A 25379-nucleotide genomic window follows, 5' to 3' on the forward strand; every position below is an offset into this window, starting at 1 on the left:
TAAGAAAGCAAAGCATTGCCATGTTCACATAAACAAAACTGTATTTCAGGATCAGAGTAGCACAGACATTTTTGCAAGTCAGAGAGAAGTTAATCCATGATTCCAAATTTAAGGCTACTTACAAGCTTAGCCTAGGAAAGTACTTCAACAATAAAACCTCCAAGCCCCAACCCTTACTATGGTAAGTAGTGCCCTTCAGTCTCCCACAAGCACACACTGCCCCTCAGCCCAGCCATTTGTTCTCACCCCTCCTATCCTTCACAGCTCTGGTCACAAGGTGTGAAACTGCCTCCTCATGCAACATAGAGTCCTTTCCAAAAGGTACCTCCAGAAAACACCTCTTGCCTGTGCCAGGCTTCTCGAATGGCAATATGTGTGAAAAACAACTCAATTACCAATCCAGGAGTCACTTAATGGTTAACTTTAGGTTTGGTTTTACATGTGATTACTCAGTCTAGGAAAATAAACTGCTCAACACGTTTATAATAAGCACATTATTCCATGTATTCTTAATAAAGAGTCTGCAGAATATCCAACGTGTCTAGAAAATATAAAGGTTATTTTTCAAAATTTTCATATTACTGCTTCTTTGTATAGAGATGGTTCCCCTAGCCCCTTAAAGTACAGCAAAGGGCCTAGGAGACCTTAAATAAAATAAACTGGGAAATAGGTATGTTACCTCTTCTTGAAGCAAGACTTTTCTGCCAATTTATCAGCACCTTTTCCATTCATACACTGGAACTGTGCTTAATATGTTTTCTTTAACTACAGGAAGCATTTCCAGAAGTGAGGGAGATTCAGGTGTCTTTACTTGAGTTCTATATAAATTTTAGCAAGTCTCTATCATAATTATAAACTTACAGCTTATGCTACTTCAGAATGAATTTAAACAAATCAATAATAAGACTCTCTCATTAAATTCTTACCTATGAGGAGAACATTTGTATGCTGTATTTCCAGGCACTCAGCAACCTCTATGGCTTTCTTCAAGACTCTCCTGTTTTGGTACAGGAAAAGTGGAGTGAAGTTTGTTATATTAGTTTCCCCTAGACATGGTTAGAATGCTATACTTGAAACCTCACTAGTTCTTTAAAACAGAAAACCCATGCTCAGCTTGTGTAAACTAAGAACTGCTTAGCTTCAAGAACATTTTATTTGGCCATTAACCATGCATCTTCAGTTGCTATGATACAATACTTTATTCTGGATCAACAGCAGCCATCACACACATTGCTAAGAACCAGCTCTTTATCCTGAAAAAGTCAACATCACCACATTTATGTTCTAACGTACTACATTCTAGATTTCTTCCAAAATCTGATTTCAAGAGAGAGAGGGAAGGATGAACAATCAGCTCTTGTAAACACTCAGACAAAAGTAATTTTAGACATTATTACACAAGGAAGAGTGAGTGGAATTACAGATCACATAAAACCAGATGTAGGTTTCTAGATCTAAATTTTCATGAAGTTAGTTATTCTTAGCAAAGCCTGCACACAAATTAGGATTCTTGCAATAGCTTAGGTCACTAATCGAAGCTGACAGTTTGTTTCTTAAGTGTGGAGTTGTCAGATTCTTCTTTGTTCTACCATTTAGAACATGTGACAAGGCATTCCTAATAACTACAAGAGCCAAGAACAGGCTGATCCAAGAACCAAATGGATCCAAGTATGGAAATGACCAGTCTCAAAACAATCTAAAGATAGGAGCCCAGCCTGGCATTTACTTTAACCTACCTGTGATCTCTGTTATGTCTATGAATTTCTCAACACATACATGGTCTTCACTAGAACCTTTCAATAAACACACACATTTAAATTCTGAATTAATGAGCTAATAACTATCAATATTTATTGATTGTTATTAAGACCAGAAGGGACTGGAGCTCACTGCAGAAGCACCCCATGGCAATTAGCTGATTACAGAATAAACAGACAGACAAAAGAGCTAGCACAAAGTAACACTGAAAACAAAACTCCTCAACATTCCACTACAACAAGCCTTAAGTTAGCCAAAGCCATTCCAACACTTACTCACTGTGGACTGCTGAGAGAAGAAAAGAGAACTTAGGGAACAATCAGCACAGCAGGGGGACAAAACTGAGAAGAAATGTCCTTTTACAACTCTTTAGTGGACTAACATCTTGAACACTGCACTTCATCTCATTCTAAAGGACATTACAGAAGCAGAAAGTACAAATAAGGATGGCAAGGCCAGTCAGAGACATAGAATAGTTTCACACAAGAAACAAACAGGATTCTTGAGTTTGGAAAGAAGGTGACAGTGCAGGATGGAAATTACTGGATCTGTATTTTTAACTGGCACTCTGGAAGAATTGTAATTTGAATGATTTGCTACTTCTCATATCCTTTAAAGTGGAAGGCTTAACACAAGTCTGCACTGTTAACAACACTGACTCAAGTTTCAGAAAAAAGGTATATAAATGGGACCATAAGCCTGCCTTACTTTTTTTTTTCCTACTGGCAGTAAAAAATTCTGTTTCAAGAAACTAGCTAGAAAACGCACTACAAATGCAATTACCAACAATCTGAAACACAGAAAGCTGAAGATAAAGCAAACCTGATTATTTCTAGCCAGTTTGTGCTCTCCAGTAATGAAAACCATTTCACATCAGTTGCCCAGAAGTCTGTACTGTTATCTGCAAAAAGAAGAGAAAAACAAAAATTGGTTTGTTCACATAACACAATGATAATTAAGAGCCATCCATTGAATTACCCTTCAGCTATGAACAGGTACAAAACAACCAATACTAAGGAGTCAGCTAATCTCAATCACTGTTAAAGCTGACACCTTATAACTACATAAGGAAATGAAGTAGTCCTACAAACACCAGCAGAGTTTTATAGCACCACAGCCTTTTAGAAAAAGTTGAAGGTTCATGGCACTCAAACCAGGTAAATAAGTCTGTTGACAAAATGGAAAAGGAATAAAAATATTTAATCAGAGATGATGATCTACATAAAGCTTAACCTAAAGATGCTGGATTTTGAAAATCATTACCAACAGAGCCACAGACATCAATGGGTTTTAGACATCAGTTATAAAAATTTATAGCATGTAAGACTGCCTGAAAAATGTTTTAAACAGTTTTTGCTGCAACTAAAAAAAGACATTAAAATATATAAACAGGGAGGCCAAGTTCAATACCACTAAGCCATTGGACGCCTATGAATTTCACTAGGATTTCTTTTGTACGTTTTTTCATATGCCACCTAAGCGTCCATTGCTTCTATTTCTATCAAAGCCAGACAACAAATATTGGAAAGCTTTCACAATGTGAAATAGTCAATTAAAACCAGAATAGATTACATTTCCTGCATGAGACAAACCTTGAAGCACAAGGCCTACAAGAGTCTACTAGTGAGAAACCAGATACACGAAATTCCCTCCTCCCCCATCCTTTCCACGACAGCTTCAGTTCCACATGTTTCTGTGTAACTTCCCACCTCCCAGAGTCTCTCCAAACACTTCCAGTGTTCAATTCCAGCACATTCACACACTTCTGTCTCTGCTGCATCTTGCACCTATGCCTTAAAGGCACAGGCATAGATGAGTTTTATTCCTCAAGCTGTGCTGCCTCCATGCCTTTGTACCTCATCCTGTTCATTACGCAATTTAAATTCCTCTCCCAATTTCTTTCACCTTGGCAATAGAAACTAGTTCTCTACAAAAGTATTAGAATGCATCTTCAAAGCTCTGTCCCATTAGACATACTTTTCACCAAATCCCACCACTCTCACAGTAAAGCATTTTTTCCTAATACCTGATCTAAAGCTGCCCACTTTCCCCTGTCCTGTCATTTCATGGTCTCATCTAAAGTCCCTCTCTAGTTCTCTCATAGCCCCTCTAGGCACTGGAAGGTTTCCTAAAGTCTCCCTGGAGCCTTCTCTTCCCTACGCTGAAAAATCCTAATTCCATCAGCCTTTCCTCACAGCCAAGGTGCTCCATCCCTTTGATCATCTTGGTGGCCACCTCTGGGCTCACTGCAGCAGGTCCCTGTCCCTGCTGTGCTGGAGCCCAGCTCTGGATGCAGTGCTCCAGGTGGGTGTCAGCAGAGCAGAGCAGAGGGGCAGAATCCCCTCCCTGCCCTGCTGCCCACAGGGCTCTGGATGCAGCCCAGGACACGTTTGGCTCTCTGGGCTGGCAGTGCCACAGCCAGGACAAGTTGCCTATACCATATTAACTAGGCACGTAGAGGACTAAAGTAATGGTTAATGTGTTCAGACTTCTGTAAAGTACTTCTGCAAAAGATTACCTGAATGTTTTTCTCAGACTGAAATTGCACAGTGCTATACTCAGTGAGGTACTAGCCAACTTTATTTCAAAAACTGCAATAACAAATGCTTACTAGACGGCAGTTTCAACACATTCCCGATTGCATGAACCTAAGACAATGACACAATTACATCATTGAAATACACAGTATTTCATGGCAGAGGTTAAATGACTTCAATTCAAGCTTAGGCTTTTTTCCTACACAGGGTAAGTTACTAGAAATCACATGAAAAGGTAATTGTTTTTAGCTCTTAAGATTCACTGTTGATTTTAGAGTGCATTCTAGATACAATCTTCAGTGTGAAACTCAAATACCTCATATTAGAAGTGGAGTGGAACTTTTTTCGTCTAAAGAGGTGAGGTCAAAGTGTTTCATGACTGCAAAATAGTTGGAAAGTCTCAGAAGCGAAGTCTGAAAGCCTAGATCAACTTTTACATGGCTCCCATATGATTGCTTTCTAAAGGACAGAATTTAAGCAGCTGCATATGTTTTGAGAAGTGACTAGTGTGTAACAAAACCACGGGCAAAAATTAATTAGCATCCTCTACTCCAGACAGAGCCCAAAGGCTAAAAGTTTGGCCACAGAAGACTGAAAATCTTCCCCACAAACTTCATTCCAGTTAGTGTAATCCAACCAACACTTGAGACTCCACTCCTTGAAAAGTAATTTTCAGATACTTTGACAGCTTAACAAGAGGTGGTTAAGTCAAAGAACTACAAACCTTCATTCACATCCTAGACATAAGCATAGTCTTCAGTTACATATTTTAAAATCTGTTTTTACCCACCCTCAAAATCAAGACACCAATCAAGAAAATTACTGCACTCAGGAGTCACAGCACATCATTGTTATGCTTTGCTTTAAAGTCTGACTTACCTATCAAAAACAGCTGTTTAAATCTTGTGTATGCAGTCTGGATATCTTGCAGAGATGGAAGGCTGCTTGACAAGTCATCCATCTTCAGGAGCTCATAGGGAGGTTTGCTAATTGTCTTATAGATTCTAAATCAAACCATCAAGAGATTAAAGCCTTCTGCTTCACAAGTCAAATAATGCATCAACTATTATCCGAAGACAAAGTTAATAGGCATGATTTGTCAGAGAGCTGTAATACCAGAAGATAGACACTCTGGAAAGCTAGTGACCTCCATGCATTTCTAAGTACTGTTTATACACAGGCTTATAACAAGATTTGATGCTTTTAACTATGGCACCAATAAAATTATACTCGTGCCTATTTATGCAGCTATGAATATTAGAAGCACTACTTGATTTTTACTGCTGTTTCTTTAGAACTTTCTTCATTAGACACACCAAAATCACTTTACTAGAAGGCTGCTAGAGCTGTATCCTGAAAAAAGAGATAGATAGAAACACCCAAAACTCCCAGCAGAAGTTGACTTTTGCCAAACAGATTCTGATACCTAGCTGTTAGGTCTTCTAATGAAACACACAAGTAAAGGAAATTATTTGGATTCAAACAAGACAATGTATCTTGTACTTCCCTATATATCTACAGATTTTTTTCTCTTAAAGGAGAGGAAAAAAACTAGGCCAGATGAGCATTCCCACTCATTCATGTTCCAGAGCTCAGATGAACATCAATGTAGTAACTACCTCTGCTGTCACACTGGACTCTTTATTACCAACACCTGCGAAAAGTTGCTCTAGCCCATACTTCAAAAGTGAGGTCTTGTGGGCAGTTTTCCAGGCAGGGCAGAGTGCTTTGCTTCCTGCAGGCTGTAGCACAGAAACCTGCTTTAGGTGAGAACTACAGGAGTCCACATCATAAACATGGGTTACCAGACCTACTGGAAGATGCATCAGATCAGAGAAGTGAGGGAGAGCAATTGCTGGCCAAATACAGTACTTCTTCTAAATGACAGCAAAGAACTTACACTGCAAGATCAGGCTCTGAACAGCTTTTTTTAAAAGATAGACTGCTAATTGTAAACATCTGCTCTGTGCCTGAGTTCAGACTATTACTATAATGGCACTTGAACACACCCTGATGGCCAATTTGTAGATATATTTCAGACTCCAGTGATTAAACACGAGTACTGCACAGCAAAGAAAACCAGCAATACTGCCCCCAGTTGAAATGGCCACAGAGAAGGGATCAGTATAGCAGAGGATACCTTGTTACAGTTTACTGCTAGTTTTATTTACTTTCACATCATGAAATAGCATTAAAGACAGCTCTAAGTCATATAATCTTTCCCATTTCAGGGTAAAAATATTACAGAACCTGCAGGAAGGGCCACAACTCTTTCCTATGCAAGTATAATTAATTTTATAAACAAAAGCAGTTTTAAGAGCCCAGTCAAGCTGTTTTCTGTTGGTTCTGTGTGATTAACAGGTCTCCATCTATGAGGAGCAAGGAGCCAATGTTCAATGTACAGGTTGTACATATGAGTCTGATCTAATAGGTGACTGCTGAGAGAGAAGTTCTGTCTAGGACAAACAGCAGTTTAAAAAAAGTGCCAAAATTAAAGGACAAAAAGTCTTTGCCATGACAGTCAGACAGCTGTGCTCCTCCGCTTAAGTTAAACTTGTCGTTTTTCAAACTGCTGAACTAATTCAGTTCACTATCCCATCTGAAAAAGTGCTGTTTGCCTTCACATCTGAAAGCTGCAGTCGTGAATCACTCAGCCTGCCTCAGACATTTAAGGACACCTTATCTCAAGTTACTTAAGAATATGAACCTATCTCTCAGAAAGTGGCAGACTCTCAAAAACTCAGTTTTCAAATGTATATTTAGAGATGGAGCCTACATTTCTCTTATTTGCAAAGCAATTAAGCCATTAACCCTACAGGCTTTACTGCTGCTTCACCTACAAAACACACCATAGTAAGTACATATTCCTCAGAAACAGATGTGTATGCAGCTTCACATAAAAAAGCCTTGGGTGAAGCTCCAACCCTGCACAAGTGACCAATGCCACTGGGTCAAGGGTTTAAACACATTCCACTACAGCAACATTCCACTACTACTTTCATATATAGAACTTGTTTCCTGATGTGTGAAAGCGTAAAAGATATAGCATATATGGAAAAAGAGAAGCAAGGTCCATACCAAGCAAAGTGTTGTGGACAGAATAGCTATTACTGACCCATCCAAGAAGGCTTTTTGCATTTGTGAAGTGCTGTCATCCTGTTCTTTGGGAAATGAGGACATTTTGAGAAGAGCAGCACCGTTATGGCAAGACCAACACCAAATCTGCAGAAAGACATTTACCAGGTGAGAAAAACTAGTAAATTGTCCTATACCATGTATTTGCTCAAGTGATTGAGTGATTTCAAATTTTCTCTCTGCTTTTGCTTCATTGAATTTTTAGTGTATTTAATAGAAGCAAACATCAACAGAAGCAAACTCCTACACTTGCACCAAAAATACATGCCTGAGTACACTATGTTACCACTTGCAAGTTTTAAGTTAGAATTTACATAGGCACAGGGAAATACAAAATGACAGATTATGCCAAAATGTTACTTTCTCAACTTCCCTCACAGGTAAAAAAAAAAAATTGATCAAAAAGTCTATGGTCAAATTATGTCAGAATATATGCCACAGCAAGACTGAACTGGTAAGTAACATATATATATTATTCATCAGTTTCTCCATTATCAGATTTTTCTAATAGTTCAGCCTTCAGATAACTCACAATAGATGCGACGATATTTTTCCATGTGAACTGTGCATAAAGAGTAATCTAGGCATATGAAATAAAGTATTAAACACTCCACAGCTAAATCAGATTGCATAGTCACAGGTTTTTCTTGTGCCAAATCAGTCCTCAAAGCTTCTTATTTCCCTTTACACAGAATTTCCTCATTCATACTTCTTACTCCTTGAAGTTGTCAAGATGATCTGTAAACTTGCATTGAAAGAGGGAGTAAGAATAATTTTCATCAGGAATATTACACAAATGAAATCAGGAAGTAGAAGCTCTGGTACCAATTCACAGTAACCAAGAGGAGCACCTCAGAAGAATACAGAAACCTCACAATCATCAAGAGTGGAAAAAATTACTATACTGTCCTTCCATTGCCTTCCAAAACCAATTCAATATGGTCCAGCTATCTTGACACTAGCTTCACAGAAACAGTTTGGAAATAATCAGAAGAGTTCTACAAGGCTTTGGAACAGTGGGCAGCTACAGATGTTGTCATCTATTTGGACATCTGTAAGGCCTTTAACATGGTTACACGCATCATCCTTCTCTCAAAATTGGAGAGATTTGATGCATGGACTGTTCAGGGATGAGAAATTGGTTGAACGGTCCCACCCAGAGAGTAGTGGTCAACTTCCCAATGTCCAGGTGGAGATTAGTGATGAGTGGTGTCCCTCAGGGGTCTGTACTAGGGCCAGGACTATTTAATACCTTTATCAATGACACAGTCAGTGAGATGCTCTCAGCAATTTCCAGACAACACCAAGCTGAGGTGGTTTGACAGGATGCCATCTGTGGGACTGAGACAAGCTCAAGGAGAGGTCCACAGGAATACCATGAGGTTTAACAAGGCCAAGTGCTGCTGCTGCACCTGGGCTGGGACAAGCCCTGGTGCCAGCCCAGGCTGGGCATGAGCAGCCCCAGAGCAGCCCTGCCCAGAAGGGCTTGGGGGAGCTGTGGCTGAGAGGCTGCACATGCCCCGGCCATGGCACTGCCAGCCCAGAGAGCCAAACGTGTCCTGGGCTGCATCCAGAGCCCCGTGGGCAGCAGGGCAGGGAGGGGATTCTGCCCCTCTGCTCTGCTCTGCTGACACCCACCTGGAGCACTGCATCCAGAGCTGGGCTCCAGCACAGGAGGGACAGGGACCTGCTGCAGTGAGCCCAGAGGAGGGACACAAAAATGGTCACAGGGCTGGAGAACCCCTCCTGTGAGGATACACTGAAGAGTTAGGGTTGCTCAGCCTCGAGAAAGCTTTGGGGAGATTTTTTGGTGGCATTTCATTGCTTAAAGGGGGCTATGAGAGAAAGATGGGGAAAGACTTTTTAGTAGGTCAAGGGACAAGGGGTAATGGTTTGAAACTAAGAGGGTAGATTTAGAACAAATATATGGAATAAAGTTTTTACAAGGAGGGTGCTGGAATACTGGATGGAACAGGATGCCCATGAAGGTGGTAGAAGTCCCAGAAACATTCAAGGCCAGGTTGGACAGGGCTCTGCACAACCTGATCTAGGAGAAGATGCTTTGGGTCATTCCAGAGGGGGATTAGACTAGATCCTGTTTAAAGATCTAAACTATTCTACAGTTCTGTAAATGCAAGATGGAACGAAAAAATCCCAAACACTTCTGTTTCTGTGTAAGAGCCAGTGTAATAGGTCTCTGACTCTCCGACAAAAAGTCAACCACACTACTTTGACTTTTAGGCAGGGCAGTACAGTACTATCTCCTCCATGAACCAATTAACTTAAGAGCATAAAATTAACATGGTTTTCCTTGGCAAATTTAATGGACACACTTACACTAATGTAAGACCTCACAAGCGAGATTACTTTGCTCCTTGTTTCCATCTTCTCCGTCTTACTGGTTCTTGAACTACAAGGCAGGAAGCCAAACCCAGCTTGCTACAGGCTGCAAACCAGTATATTTAACTTCATTTTCTGTTGGACTTGCAGAACTAGTTTTTCAGTTGGGGTACCTGACTTTGTAAAAACGCTGCATCATCACAGTCATAGCACTTACCAGAACTCAAGCCAGGTAACTGGAGGTGTTCAGCTACACCTTACATGTATCATCTTCACCTCAATATCCAAATAGCATTTCAAGGCCTGTATCATGCCCCAGCCAGATGCCACTCAGCACAGTCTCATGGAAAACAGGCTGATGGACAGACAGGCTAGTAATATGTGTAGGCTACAAGACATTAGCAAGTGGGAGCTGTGAACAGCAAATACATATTTTGCTGTTATGTATATGTTATATATATGTCTTGCTACACATTACACTGTTCAATGAAATACAAAATGTATCAAGCACTTCTCCTTCCAACATCTGTTTCCCTTCTGTAGATGACCAGGTATACATGTAAACTGTTAAAAAAAACTCTGAAAACAATATGCAGCAACATCTGCGATGTTAATTGAAATTCTGCCATCTCAGTAAAAGTCTTACCCTTAGCCATGCACATATACTTACAGGAATGCCTCTGCCTTCATACTTCAAGATACTCTCTTCAGAAATGCATATGGGAACAACAAAATACAAAGGCAGCCTAAGACAACAGAGAACAAATTTTTGGTTCAAAAACTGAACAAAGAACAATCTCCAAGTTCCTTTTAACGACAGTGAGTGTTCTAGCTGAAATACTGATTATATATTCACCTTGCTACAATAATCTTTCCTCCTAGATAATTCTATTGTGCTCAAAGCTGTCTCTTTATTTTCAGATGAATAATGCTTTTTTCCCAACCTTGAGGTCAACTATTTCCACTGCAACACTTCCCTGCCTTTGCAGAGGTGCAATTGTAACCTCTAAGACTGATTGCTAAGACCACCTTGGTTCAAAAGATACCCTTGCTCTACTAAATGACTCGTTCTCTTTCCATGCCTGTTGAGCAGTTCACATCCTAATTCAAGAACATAATTTAATTTATCAAGGATTTCCAGCATCAACCAACTCTATTTATGTTCAAGGTCCAAAGAAGCAACAAAGGTAAGTACTTAAACTCAGTTTGGGTCTCCCAAGAGAGAGTTCCAGAATAAATAGTTAAGACTCTGAAATACTAGTTTCCAAGGCCTGTGAGATCTTTCAATATTTGCTATGAAACAAGAAGTATACAATGCCTTGTATACATCCTAAAGGGCTCACCAGTAAATGCTCCTCAGCTAAAATGGTGGCCAAGCTCAGCTAAACTTAGCCAACCTTCTCCTAAAGGCAACACAACTTAACTTCCACCAGCACTTTTTACAGATTTACTTTAAACCAGTTACTTTTTCCCCACCCACCTCCCTCCCAACAAAAACAGTGGAAAATCTCCAGTGCATGTATTTTGAAATTTTACCACAGTAAAGGTACAGGACTGAGAAAGTGTCATCCTAACCAGTATGACAGAAGTGTAGGTCCCAGACATATTTTCTATTCTCCACTCCTAGATATACTCAAAGCTTGATTTAACCAAGGTCCCGAGTAGTCTGTACCTAATACTGAAGTTAACCCTGCTTGAACCAGGGGTTGTGTAGGATCACCTTCTGAGATGACAAACCAAACTATTCCATAAATAAAAATGGAAACCGTATCCTAAAAAGACTCCCAAAAACCTGCATAATCCCCAGCATCAAAGGTAGCACTGATTTTCACACATCCAAAATTCACTATTAACCAGGGGAATCTTACTTTTCAGAGACTCTGTAGCCTTCGTTGGTTGTCACTGCTTTGTATTTCACATTCCCTTTGGTCCGCTCCAACTCATCACGCCAGTCCTCCAGGGTCTCAAACATCACAGTTTGGTTTCTCCCATCTGTCAGACATCAATAAAACTAACTTTGCAGACTGTCAGGAACTCTAACACCAAAGCAATCCTAAGTAAACCCGTTAGTTGCCATTTAGGTAAGCAAGCAGAACCTCTTGTGTACCAAAAGTCTCAAGTCAAAGACAAAATGCCTTTGTACACCACACTGCCTCTGTCTGATCTTTAACAACAGCAATATTCTATCAGATACAGCTGTTACTAACAACTTCAGGAACAGTTTCTCCTGCAGAAACTAATAATTTGTTACAGAACTTCCATTCAGCTGGGGCTGTCCTCACATCCAGCCTAAAATGCAGCAAATATAATTTTATACTAATGTAGCTGACTAGTATCTAATCCTGTAGTTTAAGTGCAGAACTAACAATCATACCAAAAACCTTTCTACAAAAATTTCAGATATTGCATTTCATTTAAGGTTCATTTTTTTTCTCATCAATAGTTTTGCATTGAATAGAACATCTCAGACACTCAGTAAGAGCAGAAAATTAATTATAGCAATTCAGTCTCAATACTTTCAACTTAGACTCTTCCTGTAATTCTACTTAGCCACCTCAGAAAGTTAAGACAGCAGCTTGATTTAGCCTCAAATCTTGTATAATACCATATAATTTATGGAGTAACGTCAATTGTTTTAAGCACACATCCTAACTGAGTAACATTCTACAATATCAGCTAACCCTGAAATAGCAAAAAGAGCTATAATTTCCATGGAAGAATGGAAGATACAATGGCAACTTGAAACTTTTCACTGTAAGAAGATAAGGCAGATGAAAAATTTACAGCTTGGAACAGAACATTATTGATGAGCTCTTGGAGACAGGATTTTAGAGGTATCAGACTGAGAGAGGCATAAAAAAACAATTTACACAGTCTATTTGTCTTATCCTGTACTAATTTCATGAAGAATGACACCAAGCCACTTACTACAGAACACAGCTATTAAAATAGGAAATAATTGCAGGACAGCACGTTGGTGTTGCTTTGAAGAGTAGGCTTCTCCCAGGCTCTGTCTCTGCCTGGAAAAGCTTGCAGCCTTTCCATTGTTTGTAGCTGAAACAGAACACCAGTTTCAGGTGAAGCCTGCAGGAACTACCTGAGCCAGCCCTTCCTTGCAGCAAACAGACAGTGTGCTCCTGGGCTGCAATCAGCAAGGCCACTGTGTACCAGCTGAATGAAGCCACCACTGCTGTCAGCTGGAGGGCTGTGCCCAGTGCTGGGCTCCCCTCTGAAGGCTCCAGACCAGGTCCAGTGAAGGCCCACCTGATACGAGGAGAGACAGAGCTGGGATCACTCAGAAAACAGGGCTCAATCTCCCTGGGGGTGGAACAGGGGAGGAGAGTACAGAAGATGGATCCAGACTCAGTGACTTGACAAGAGGCAGTTATGCACAAGATGAACTACAGCAAATCCCACATACACATAACAGAATCTTCTTCACTACAAGGAGGGTCAAACAATGAAACTGACTCTCCAGAAAGGCTGTGGAGTCTCAATACTTGGAGATATTTGAAATCCAACTGGACATGACTAAGCTTGATGCAGTTAACCCTACTCTGAAGAGGGGCATATGGACAAGAACATGACTAGATAATCTCCAGAGGTTTCTTCTAACCTCAATGATACTGAAATTCCTTGACATATTTTTGGGTTTTTTTTCAAAACAGCATTATTATTCCAGCTAAAATCTGAATTACAGAATGCTAGAAAGCACACTGACAACTTTTCATCCTGAATTTTGCAGTCTAATGTATTATTCAGCCAAGTTTGATCAAGTGGGAAGATTATGTAATAAGTCAGATACAAGAGGAAGTCAGATGCCTTGCAAACCTATGCTTTTTTTGCAATTGCCTGGAAGAAGCATATTGCTTGCAAATAAGAGCAAAAGGGGAAATACTTTCTCACAGGATGCCACTGCAAATGCAGTAATTTCAGAATTAAGAGCAAGAAGCCTGGTTCACAGCAGCAATACAGAAAAACCACACTGATACAAGAAGCAAAGGACTTTCTAGATGAACCACGTGAAAAGCATTTGTACATGTTAATCAGAATAAGTTTTCAATCTAGGGACACTACTTCTGCTCAGAAAATTTCTATGCAACTTCCTGAAGGATACCAAAACCAAGAGAAGACAATTTAGAGGTTTTCAGCAACAGGCTTAACAATGTACAACAAAAGAAAAATTAATCTTTTAAAGCTACCTGCCAGCAGGACAGAGCCATAAGCTGAGCACAAACTCTACTATAGACCTCCCAGTCTGTGTAACAAACTAACTATGCAACAAACAGATCAAAAAAAAAAACATTTACCTGTGTTGTCTGGAGCAGCTGATGCATAAGAGAACAGAAACAAACGTTTAAGCAGCTTAGGAGTCTGGCTATGATGAACTATACCACTGACGATCTAAAAAAGGACCAAAAATTAACACCCAAACAGACACCAAGGCTGTCAGTATAAAAAAATCTTTGGGTTTTTTTTTTTTACCAACCCCTCCATCCAGGTTTTTAACAAAACTGATGGGTTCTATCCCCAACAGCTGAAACCTGATTTTTAGGAAGGTTACTCTGTTTTCTGCAAGACACTGTACCTACTTTGTCTAAGTAGTATTATATGTGTTCAACCTCCAGAATTACTCTTATTTAAATAAAGTTAGTTTACTCTTAGTTTGGAGTAGAGACTAACTTCTCAAAAAAATTGAATTTATCAGGAAAGTAACACTATATTGAATTCTAAAATAAAATGAAACTACATGTCACAAACAGAACAGCTTTACAGCTTGTCTGAGCTGGAGCCAATTTCCTGTAGCACTCCCAAGTTCCAGTTTTCTTTAAAGAGCCACTGCACCTGTCCTTTAACTGCTATGCACAATGAAATGTTTAATAAAATCAATCTTTTACTTTCTGTCTTAGCTGGAAATGATCAGAAAACACTTCCAAGTTTCAGGTGAATTTCATCCTTCCCTCATCCTCACAACACCCAACACCATGCTAAAAATAGAAAAGCAAATTAAGTTACTATACGTACTCTTTTCACTTCCTCTTCTTTTGTGTATCTCAGGCAGAAGTTAAATACTCTAAGGTCTTTACAGTAGATAATTAACTTATCTGGGTATTTTCTTAACTGTCCTGTTAGAAGTTTCTTTTTCTCATCATAAACTGCAAAATTAAAAGGAAAGTAAATATCAAAAAGGTATTTGTAATCTTGATAAAGTTGTCCCTGACTGACTTTCCAGAATTCTCAAGAAACTAATTCAAGCCCAAGTTTTCTCAAGACAAAACAGGCATCCTACAACTTAGGCTGGTAAGCCTCAACCTTTTCTTTTAAAACCCATCAAATTACTTCATACAAGGTAAAAGGCAAATTTGCAGCAAACCAGCTGCTCAGGGGTTGTACCTATTCACACCAAGTTTAAAGTTTCAAGATACATAAAGAACAAGTAGTTTTACCCAAGGGGAAGTCCCCAGACATCTGAGATCATTCTAAGTTCCTTAAATTATTTTTTTTAACCACCAGGAAGCCTCCAAGGCAAACCTCTGCTCATTTCTCTTTGAGGATGTACCATTTCACAACTTCAAGCGCTGCCAGCTCGGCCACTGTACATAAAACTAAAGTGACTCATAACCACCTCCACTGGTCTGCCCCAGCTCACTCCTTCACAAATCCACACCACCATTTATAAACACACTGAATGCTCATAAATTAGTGCAAGAACAGGATTCTCAGTAAAGCCTTCCCATACTTAAAATGATCTGCCCCATTCTCAGTTATCTTTTTTAGCAATACTGGAACACCTCTAAGCCCCCATGCAAAGCACTAGATTTAGTTGTCAATTAAAACCTCCTTTTCTATCTCCTATAATATGGTGAAGATACCATGTATCTCACAAAGCAAAGTTCCCTTAGCCAAAAAAAAAAAAATTCTTTGAGAATTTGGTACCTATACTGCTATTGCTAAAATGAAGCGAATATATCTATATTTACAGAAATAGTTGATACATTGGAAGACCTTTGTGTACAAATTTAGAGACTTTTGATAGTATACTCTCTGCTTTGAACCACTGCATTTTGAAGGAATCATTCTGTCAGTTCCAGTGGACAATTAATCAAATAAATTAAAATTAATTTGACAAGCTTGAGGGATAAGACTGGGTTCTGATAAATTTTTTATCTGTCATTTCATCATTAAGTGTAACTGCAGCTGCTTTTTAAAAATGTATTGGTTTTCTAAAAAGGATGTATTTGTACAAGGAGCACCAGCAGTCTAAGTCCCCCAGGGGTAAAAAGCTGACTTACCTCCATATATTTGATCTACACATTGCAGAGTTATGTCATTTTCTCCCACAATCTTATTCTTAAATTGTGGCTCCTAGAAACATGAAAATATCATAGAAATGTCACACTACAGTACCACGTTCTGCCAAGTAAATGCTTTCCATGCACTGTTTTACTATCAGCATTACTTCTTATTCTTAGAAGCTGTGTAAGGCAGGACACTGAAGAACAGTTATTAAAATGCAGACAGATGCAAGTTACACACAATATATATAGCTTTATTTAAGTCTCAACCATGCTTGAAATGTAGATACAGTTTTTACTTTTCAAATAGCTTCAAAGCATACATTTCTACTGAGAGTCAATTTTCAAACTAGAATCACTGCAGTAAACAGGAAATACAGTAGCTTCATGTAATCCAAACCCTTTTATGACAAGTTTCCTTGCTATGGGAACCTGGCAGGAAATACAAAGTCTCTTAAAAGAACAAGTATCCCAAGGACACAGTAACATTAAAATCAGATTTATGACCGGGTAAAGTGAAGACACACACACAACTCAACTACCTTATCTACTGTGTAACCAAACTTGAAGTGATTTGGAGTTCCCTTCACTTCTACCTTTCCATTAGTACACATAAAAACGGCATTTTAGTGATGCCACAATTAAACACCATTATTTTCAATATTGTTACCAAACAGCTGACTTACACTACATCAGCAAATTATATTTTATTGTGAACAAAGTTAGCCTTATTTGAGTTGCTTCCACATCTACAGCACTCTGAAGAAGGTAGCTAATCCTGAGCTTTTGTTAACAGAAATAGAGTTGACCTGGCATATTATAAACCCAAGGTTCAAAGCCAGCAATGGAACAGAAATTAGCAAGGTCATTACCAACTTTCCACAGATCACTTGAGATTTACGTCAAAAGATTCTGCAGCTTTGTCTTAATTAATTCCAGATGGTACAATAATCTGTACTTGGCTGCAGAAGCCTCAGTTTAAACTTTGTGAAATTTAACCCCAAGTAACTTCTGACTATAATCAACACATGTCAAATCATATTATTCTCATTGTCCTTAACTGTCAAGATCACCTTGAATGTGGGAGCCACTAGACTCTCTTTTCACTTCTAACACCTAAATAGACTAAACTATTTCAATGTTAAGCTTATCAAAAGCACTGTGGCATTACCATTCTCCTCTGACAGCTCAATTTGAGCACCTAAACCAAAGGAAAAAATATTGAAATAATTTTGAAGATTTGGGGAGTTTTTAGCATTTTCCAGTGTTTGCAAGCTTAACAGCACTAGGTTTTAAAATCTTTTCAGTAAACATTGGACTTTGAATGAAATAATTCAGAGTTTTACTGAGCCACATAAATTTTCAGAGCATTTCCGCTGAGTATTAGCTTACTCAGTCTTGTACAGCCTGAAATGATTCTGCAGATGTAGCCCAAAGTCAAATCAGGCAGATGTTTTCCACCATCAGAGACATTCACACTTCCACAAATGCTACCAAGACAAAGAGTCAGAATCAACTTTAAACAAACTGTTGATTAGTTTTCAAAACAATGGGTTCTTTTAACTTAAGCTTCACCAACTCACAAAATATAAAGAGTTATAAACTACGTCTAATCTAAATGTCCACATAAATGCTGGCACTGCCTCTGCTTAAAATAATCATTAGAGATTGAGAAAGGATCAAGCAGATGCAGACTGATTCACATTATTCTGCACCCATTAGCAAATTTTATACATTTATATTCATTCCCCATCTTTATATAAGGGAAAGATATGATTATTTATGCAGAGCCTGTTCAGTCATAATTAGAAGATTTGTTTTCTTACATTATCATCTGAAGCAGAATCATCATCAAGAAAAGAAATCTTAAAGTTTGTGCACACGAGTTTCCCATAAGTGCCACGATTTGACCCATCTTCTTGCACATACTTGTACACCGTGCTGGCTTCACAAAGCAGCAGTTCACCTGTGGAGAAGAAACAATGACTTGCAATATTAACTGACATTTACAATTGAATTATTTCAATTGTTAAATCTCAACTGCAGCAGTAACTTCCTGACAGTTTCTCAGAACTGTACGCTTAAAGATAGTTCATCACTGTTACACAAAGGCACTACAAGGCAGCTCCTGGAATCAGCTGTAATCTTAGTTGTTATCTTAATCTTCCAGGTTACTAACGTTATTCCAGAAACCCTGAACTGCAGATGTTTGGGAGTTCTGTAACCACAGGCACCTGTGTCACGGCCTACTCCAAATGGCAGTAGAGTAGTAATCATTCAAGTATGTAATTGAAAAAAAACCGAAAAAACGCAGCAAGAGCAGTTTATATAGTCAGTAAACAAGTTGAAAATTATTCCAATCTTCCTTATTGTTAAACTTTAAGAATGCTGACACATTTTAATTTCTTATTTCAGGTTCATTGTAGTTATTTTTTCATAGCTTTGACTATTTTACAGGTCCCAAGGCTATTTTGGAAGTCTCAAGTTCAAGTTTGCATAAATAATAGTCAATTAAGTTCTTGTGTTAAAATTCACAGGAACTGAACTTCAAATTTAAGAAAGTAAAGTTTTAATACACGTGATCAGACAGACTCTTGGTCTTTCCTATAAAGTGCGGGAAATCCAACAGAAGAATTAGTTTATTGTAAACTTTTACATGTATTTTGATTTTGCTTATCTTAAAAAATATTTTTAAACAAGAAGTAATTGTAAATTGCAAAAGAAAAGGTTAACATTAAATGAAACATTGGAAGGCCCAGGTAGAGGCAAAGCCACAAGAAGGTAAATTTCCTCCAGTTCTTGTCTTCAGTTCCAAACAAACAAAACCCACCCAACTTCAACTTCTAAGAAACAGGGCAAAGTCAAGTATTAACAGTTCTCCACATGCAGCTTACCTGAGGATACTGAACTCTGTAAAAAATTTGTTTTTATCAAGTTTTCAACATGTTAAAAACATTTCAACCTGCATAGGTTGTTAAACCAAACCCTGTATTTTACTGCTTGTGACACTGACGTCACATGAGTGCTTGCTGCAGACATGGAAAAATTTAAATATTATTCATTAATCACTAATTTTTATTACTTTAATCTAGTAATATACAACAGTTACCTGGTAATAAGCGAGGATTTACTTCCTTTTCTATGGGTTCCTTTATGTGTATTTCCTAAAGAAAGAAAGAGTAATTACTACTTTGCAAAGATCATATCTTCAACACATGCTGTAAAGAACTACACCTTCCCACTTTAATTCCTCACATTCTGGCAAATAAAAATTAAGGAAAAAAGCCTCCTAAACAAAAGGAGTCTACGTCTGCAATTTGATCCTTCCACTTAATGTCAGAAATCTGCTAAATAATTGTTTTGACATCCACAGTGACAGTTACATGCATTTGTGAACGCAAAAAAATGCACTATTTGTGCAACTAACAGAAATATAGCATTACCAATATTTTTAAGTTCTCTCAGCACACCTAAATGGATAAGCATAAACTTAGTATTACAGCACCATCTCCCAGCTAATTCATAAGCTTTTCCATGTACGACTTGCTATTGTTTCTAACGTACCCTTCAGTTTTTCAAGTTTCATCCACGACTCCCTGTTTCTGATTTTTTTACACACATTTCAACCAAAGTACAAAAGTTACTTAAACAGCACTAACATGACCATATGGAAAGGTATTTCAAGATATTGGAGCTAACAGGTAAAACCTAGTGACAGGAGATCCTTCAGTCTGGACCCAAATTGCACACAGCAAACATACTAACTTCTCTCTCACTTATTCTAACCTTTAGGCACTGACAGCTGGGCTAAAATCTCCAGCCAAAAGACTATTAAACTAGAGGAGATGCTACACCCTTCCTGCTCAGTCTGTTCAGAACTTCCTCCTCCATACCCAAACCACTCTGCATGCACTTTGGAGTCTTTCTGGAAAACCATTAGTTAACTGGAAACCCCCCCAGGGGCACAGCAGTAAGCAAGCTAATTTTAGTTTGTCACCAGCATCCAGTCAGCTACTGCAATTCAAGGCAAAAGAAGATATAAGGAATAATAATTTTGCTGGATTAAATACAGAGAAACAAAAGCCCCTGAGAGTACAAAAATAAACAGCCTCTGCCATTCATATAAACACTTGCACTCCATACTCAGAAGACCAAGAACTAAGTTTGAAGGCTGCACGGCTGCAGGAAACCACATCACAAGAACAGCAGAGATGTTCAAGACAGGCTGAAAAAAGAAAAATGTTGTAAAATGAAAGTAGTAGTGGTGTGAAGAAAGAAATCCATAACTACAGCTGATAGCTAATAGAGAAAACAAATCCCAGGTTTGCTGCGTTTGTCTTCTAAGTGTGGATGTTGTAGAAGTAATATTACTCAAAGTTCAGGTTTGTCAGCTACAAAGTCAGCTAAAATGCTACTATGACTTAAGCTGAATACTTCTGCATTCGGAGGAGAAATATTTTTTTTTTCCTCCCCCAGCATTGTGTTTTCACCAATGGTAGCTTTAAACTAAACTTCGGGTTTACAAGTGCCTTTAACAGCTCTGCCTTATACAATCACTCTTTGTGTCCAACTACATGCAACACTGCTCAGAAAACTGCATGTCAACAATCACTCCCACAGAACAGTAAAACAGTTATGCCAGCCAGGTGCTTTTCCAGCACCTCTGACTTTGGGAGATGCCAGAAAGAATGTAATAACTACTGTTCTGCACACACACTGCTCGTACTCATTGCCATGAGTACCAGTTTATGCTAGTGTTGGCAGAACTGAACTGAATGAAAAAAAAAAATCTGACCCCAAAGAAGTTCTTTAAGCTTACACCCATTTGCTAAAATGCTTTTATAAACAGGTTGCAACAGCAAATAATCTTGAGCAAGTGGTTACAAGTTTTTAGTTATAAGTTAAAATTGGTTATCTTCTGAACAGAGTTAGAAGTTTAATCAAATTGCATCACAGCAGATTAGAGAACACAAACACTGAGATCACCTTGTAAAATCCAGTTTCACTTTCTTGAAAAAAGCCTACAGACACTGAAGTGCTTACGATAGGCAGAATTCCTGTAACATTCAACAGACTCCAAGAGTTAAGTCTCCAGAAGAGTTCTACTTGAAATTCAACATTTACATTCCCACAGTAAATTCATAAATATATTAAAGGTGGTTTTGAAACATATAGAGATAGCTAGACCTCAAGCCATGAGTGCTGCTGAAGAATCCATGCTGCTGCACTCATTTTCCTAGGGAGGATATGGAAATACATTAGAATTTACTACTGTCACACTTTGTATTTGCTCTTTTCAGTGAGAAGGCAAAGATCTGCAAGAAAAATTAACTCACCATGAGTCAGTTCAAATTGTGTAGGAACACATATGTAAATTCAGATGCCATCTCCACTCTGTTTCAACTTTATTTTTATAACGAATATAAGTTTCGGGGCAACACAGATCTTACCATTAACTGAAGAGCCTGTTCCAATTCCTTATGCTCAACACCCCTCTAATCAGTCACACGTTCACAGTCACCCACCCACTGCTTTATCCCTGGGTTTGTCTGACAACACGGTGAGGTAATTTGGTTTGTAAAATCAGCTGGGAAGTATACACTTGTCCTACATTTGGTTTTATTGTTAGTACCTATTGTTAGCAGAACTGGCTCATCAACAAGTCAGATGAGCACATAAACAAAATAAAAGGAAGCAGCAGAAGTAAGTCTGTCCAATTCTGCAAACTACAGAATACATCTGGACCTCAGAAATCCTCACCCTCTGACCATTTGTTGAGGCTAAGCATGCAAGTACTTTCCATTTGTGACCACTGAAAGCCATGCAAACCTCTAGATAGAGCTTTTCATCTGTAGTTTCCCTGTTCTGAATGCCCCAAGCAGCATTTTGTCACTTCTTACTTAAGATACAACAGGGGAAACCCTACTACCAGCCGCACTTAAAAGCAGTCACCCACAGGACACCATGCAAATAAGGAAAATTAACTATGTTTCTGTAATTTCTGATGCAAGAACCTCAACTCTGCTGAAGGTTTTAGAAACTTCTTTCTAAGAGATGTTTCTCACCTGTGTACTTACCTTGTGCTATATTCCTTCTTCCAGGCTCTCAAACCTTGGTAGGAAACATGGCAATGCCCTTTAATTGTCAGTTTTAACAGTAGAGAGTACCAAATCATGTCAAAACTTTAAGCTGACATGTCACACCAAATTAATTCATAATACATCCCTCTTCTTAATAACAGAAAACCAAAAACTTCTTTCCTTAAGGAAAGTTCTCTTCTTGTTTTTACCCAAATATAAGAACAATTGCACAGTTTGCAATACCCAGGGACTACAGTCAGCTCTCCTCCAAAAAAATGTATTTAAAGGGGTTAAAGTATTTTCAAGCTGGTCTGGGAGACAAGTCTTCCCCAAGTGCTGAAGGCATGAGTGAGGCAACCAAGTTTAGGGCAACAAGGTTGAATTACGTTTTAGTAACAGGGTCCTTAATGGTTGGAGCAGGAAAGGAATCCCAAATGACTTCTGCTTTTTGTCCTACAGTATCACCAGAACTGAAAGCAATTCCCTTCACTCTACAGGGAGGTAAACAACTGTGTACTAGAAATAAGTAAAGAGAGAAAAATATTCCCTGCCTGCCAGAATCCAGATGTTGGTAAGAGAAACTGTTTGGGGTTTTTTTTCATCATTACTGACATAGAGATACACATATATGTGCCTACTGATCCTGGATGTTGCTCACCCCCAGCAGAGACACAATGCATACAGTCTGCTGCTTCAAACTGTAAACTCTGAACCTACCTTACCTTACCCCATAGTAATGCTTCCACTGATCCATAGCTGGGCGTTTGCACTACAGGTAACTCAGGTAAAAGACTTACTAAACATGCTGAGAAAATATGTTTGAGAGATTCAAATAATGAAGGAACAAGTGATCACTTCCAGGCTATCAAAAGTACTGTCTGAAACAGCTGACAGTTTTCATAACTGGCAACAAATAGTGCTGCAAGAACATTGGATACTTTGATGTTTTTATATAGTATTCCACAAGTAAGTTCTGGGCAGGGAAGATCAACATCCTGGTGAGGTTTGCTATGAGCATCTGTTTTTTTCATATTTACTTCACTAAAAAGAGGGGTGAGATAAATACATACTTAAGTAAGTTATCAGTTGTGAAAGTCAAACTGTGTACCGAAAGACCTGCTTCCTGTTTCATTTCATATTCAAATTAGCACACACAGCAGTTGTGGCGCTCCAACAAGTGAATACTGTGCTCCTGGGTAAAATAAACTTTTGTGGAACAGTTCCACTGGAATTCCATGCAAAAGAGGAAACACCCGTGCAAATGCCGAGTATCTGCTTTGCATCCAGAAACAAACCATGCTACATACCTGGTACTTTCTGAAGGACTCCTTGTTGGTCAAACAAGTCTAATCCCACGTTGTATGCCATACAACCCACAGCATGTACTTACTACACTTTAATAATATTGCTGAGAATAATCTCCAACTGCTTGTTTTCCTTCCTTTCACAGCTCCCTTATCCAGAAGTCTGTTAGATCATAGCACGTGTTTTCCCTGTTTCATCTCTTACCCTTTCCTCTTTCCTTACATTGTCCTGTCCATCTCCTCTGACATCAACACCTGGTTTCCCCCATGTCAGCCCAGCTGTCCGCCAACTCCTATTCCTTATTCCCCCCTTTAACTCCACCACCCCAATTCTGAAGGAGGGACATATATTTTTAAGACTGATCACAATGTTGTACCAGGATTTACAAGCAAGAAGTACTTCACAGTGTTTATGAGCTAAGAACAGTGCAGGATTTGAGAGACAAAGAGCACGAGGCATGAAAATTACGCTCAGCAGTTTGTGGTGTACCCCAGATTTCAGAGATAAGCAGCATGAAGCAGAACAACCTCTTCCACCGTTTAAAGGCTAACACAGAAAAAAAATCCCATAATGAAGGATTCAGCTTTTAAGAATGCATGCAAAAATACCAACTTTGAGCTTAAAATAAGATTTGAAATCTAATTTTTTATGCAAATTAAGATTTTTAGGAGAATACGATCTAGCTTGTTTCACCTGTAAATAACTCGAGTTTTCAAAGTCTGAAAGAGTTAGAAATCATGAAGTAATTCACTGGTCCTTGTTTCACTGTCTCCACAGACACATATTCTAAGTCTGTGATCTGAAATGTCAAAACATTGACTTTATACCCTAGTATTCACCCCACTTCCTGCAGGGTAGCCAAGTCTGTCCTGAGGGGAAGTGTGTCATTAATATCAACATCCTATGGTCTCACTCTCAACAGACCACTGATTGATTTGCAGTTCCATACAGCAGAGCCTAACTAGGTTATATTTAGTCAGATGTTAAAAACGCTGCTTTTCCAGACATTCTGGGATTTCACAGCAAAAATTACTTCTGTTTCTTTAATAAACAGCATTTTCTTTTCACTCTTTGCTTCCTGTTTCATTTCATATTCAAATTAGCACACACAGCAGCTTAAAGCTGACTTCATTTTATTTTTCAGAATATTGTCTACTGTGTCCCTCAGGTATCTGCAGATGGTCTAAACAAGGTGGGGCTAAACCAAAACTCAGCTCTACCTGTTGATTTCCCTATTGCAGAGCTCCCCTAACCTGGAAGCAGCAGTTTAAGGCCTTAAAACAGCTCCCCAAGCAAACCAGGACAAGACCACAGAAGCTGGAGGCTGCAAGCAAGGGAGGGCTACAGCCAACAGGACTCTATTCCTCGGTACTGCATAGTGGTTAACTGGAATCTTGCCTCAGGCTGGAAGTACACAGAGATTCAAGGCAAAGCTCTGCAAATCCATGGAGAAGGCCACCATTAACCCCAATTCTACGCAGCTGAAATCTCAAGCTCATCAAGTCCCTGAACTCTTTTCCACCTTCTGACATGGCCTGCCAGAGGGAGCATCACACCTGTTGCCAGCACTTCTTCCCCGAGCACCTGTAAGTTAAAATGCCTTGATGAAAGCTCCCAGTTGACCCAAATATGTTCCACATAAAAGGAATTAGAATTTCCACTGTTTTACCAGTCTAGTTCCTTTTAAAACTCAACCACATGGAAGTTAACTTGCACAGGAAACCTGAGTTCAGGAAGTTGTTTTTCTTGGGTTCACACAGGCCTGAGAGATGCTCACTTCTGCTTACTTTAGGATATTTCATCAACATGCTTTTTCTAGACACCAAAACAGTCTCACAGATTTCATCATGTATCTAGAATTTTATTTTTAATCCTCATAAAAGCCACTGAAGTACTCAGTTTCCTGTGTAACTATTAAGGCAGTCAAC

At 38.9% G+C, this 25379-nt stretch overlaps 1 protein-coding gene across 3 annotated transcripts in view; it reads right to left on the minus strand.

Moving 5' to 3' along the window:
- The window catches only part of MTMR12 (myotubularin related protein 12), a 33270-nt gene that overhangs the window by 5785 nt on the left and 2106 nt on the right, over window positions 1–25379 (minus strand). For all 3 annotated transcript variants that reach the window (XM_064403042.1, XM_064403040.1, XM_064403041.1), the window contains exons 2-12: window positions 19176–19230; window positions 17893–18032; window positions 16064–16136; window positions 14796–14926; window positions 14081–14174; window positions 11639–11762; window positions 10441–10516; window positions 7411–7517; window positions 5175–5299; window positions 2581–2659; window positions 927–997 (exon numbers count right to left, since the gene is read on the minus strand). In XM_064403042.1, the coding sequence (XP_064259112.1) occupies window positions 927–997; window positions 2581–2659; window positions 5175–5299; window positions 7411–7517; window positions 10441–10516; window positions 11639–11762; window positions 14081–14174; window positions 14796–14926; window positions 16064–16136; window positions 17893–18032; window positions 19176–19230 (1075 nt within the window). The remainder of the gene's footprint in view (window positions 1–926; window positions 998–2580; window positions 2660–5174; window positions 5300–7410; window positions 7518–10440; window positions 10517–11638; window positions 11763–14080; window positions 14175–14795; window positions 14927–16063; window positions 16137–17892; window positions 18033–19175; window positions 19231–25379) is intronic.

The sequence above is a fragment of the Passer domesticus genome, chromosome Z (genome assembly GCF_036417665.1).
Source record: "Passer domesticus isolate bPasDom1 chromosome Z, bPasDom1.hap1, whole genome shotgun sequence".
Taxonomy (NCBI): domain Eukaryota; kingdom Metazoa; phylum Chordata; class Aves; order Passeriformes; family Passeridae; genus Passer; species Passer domesticus.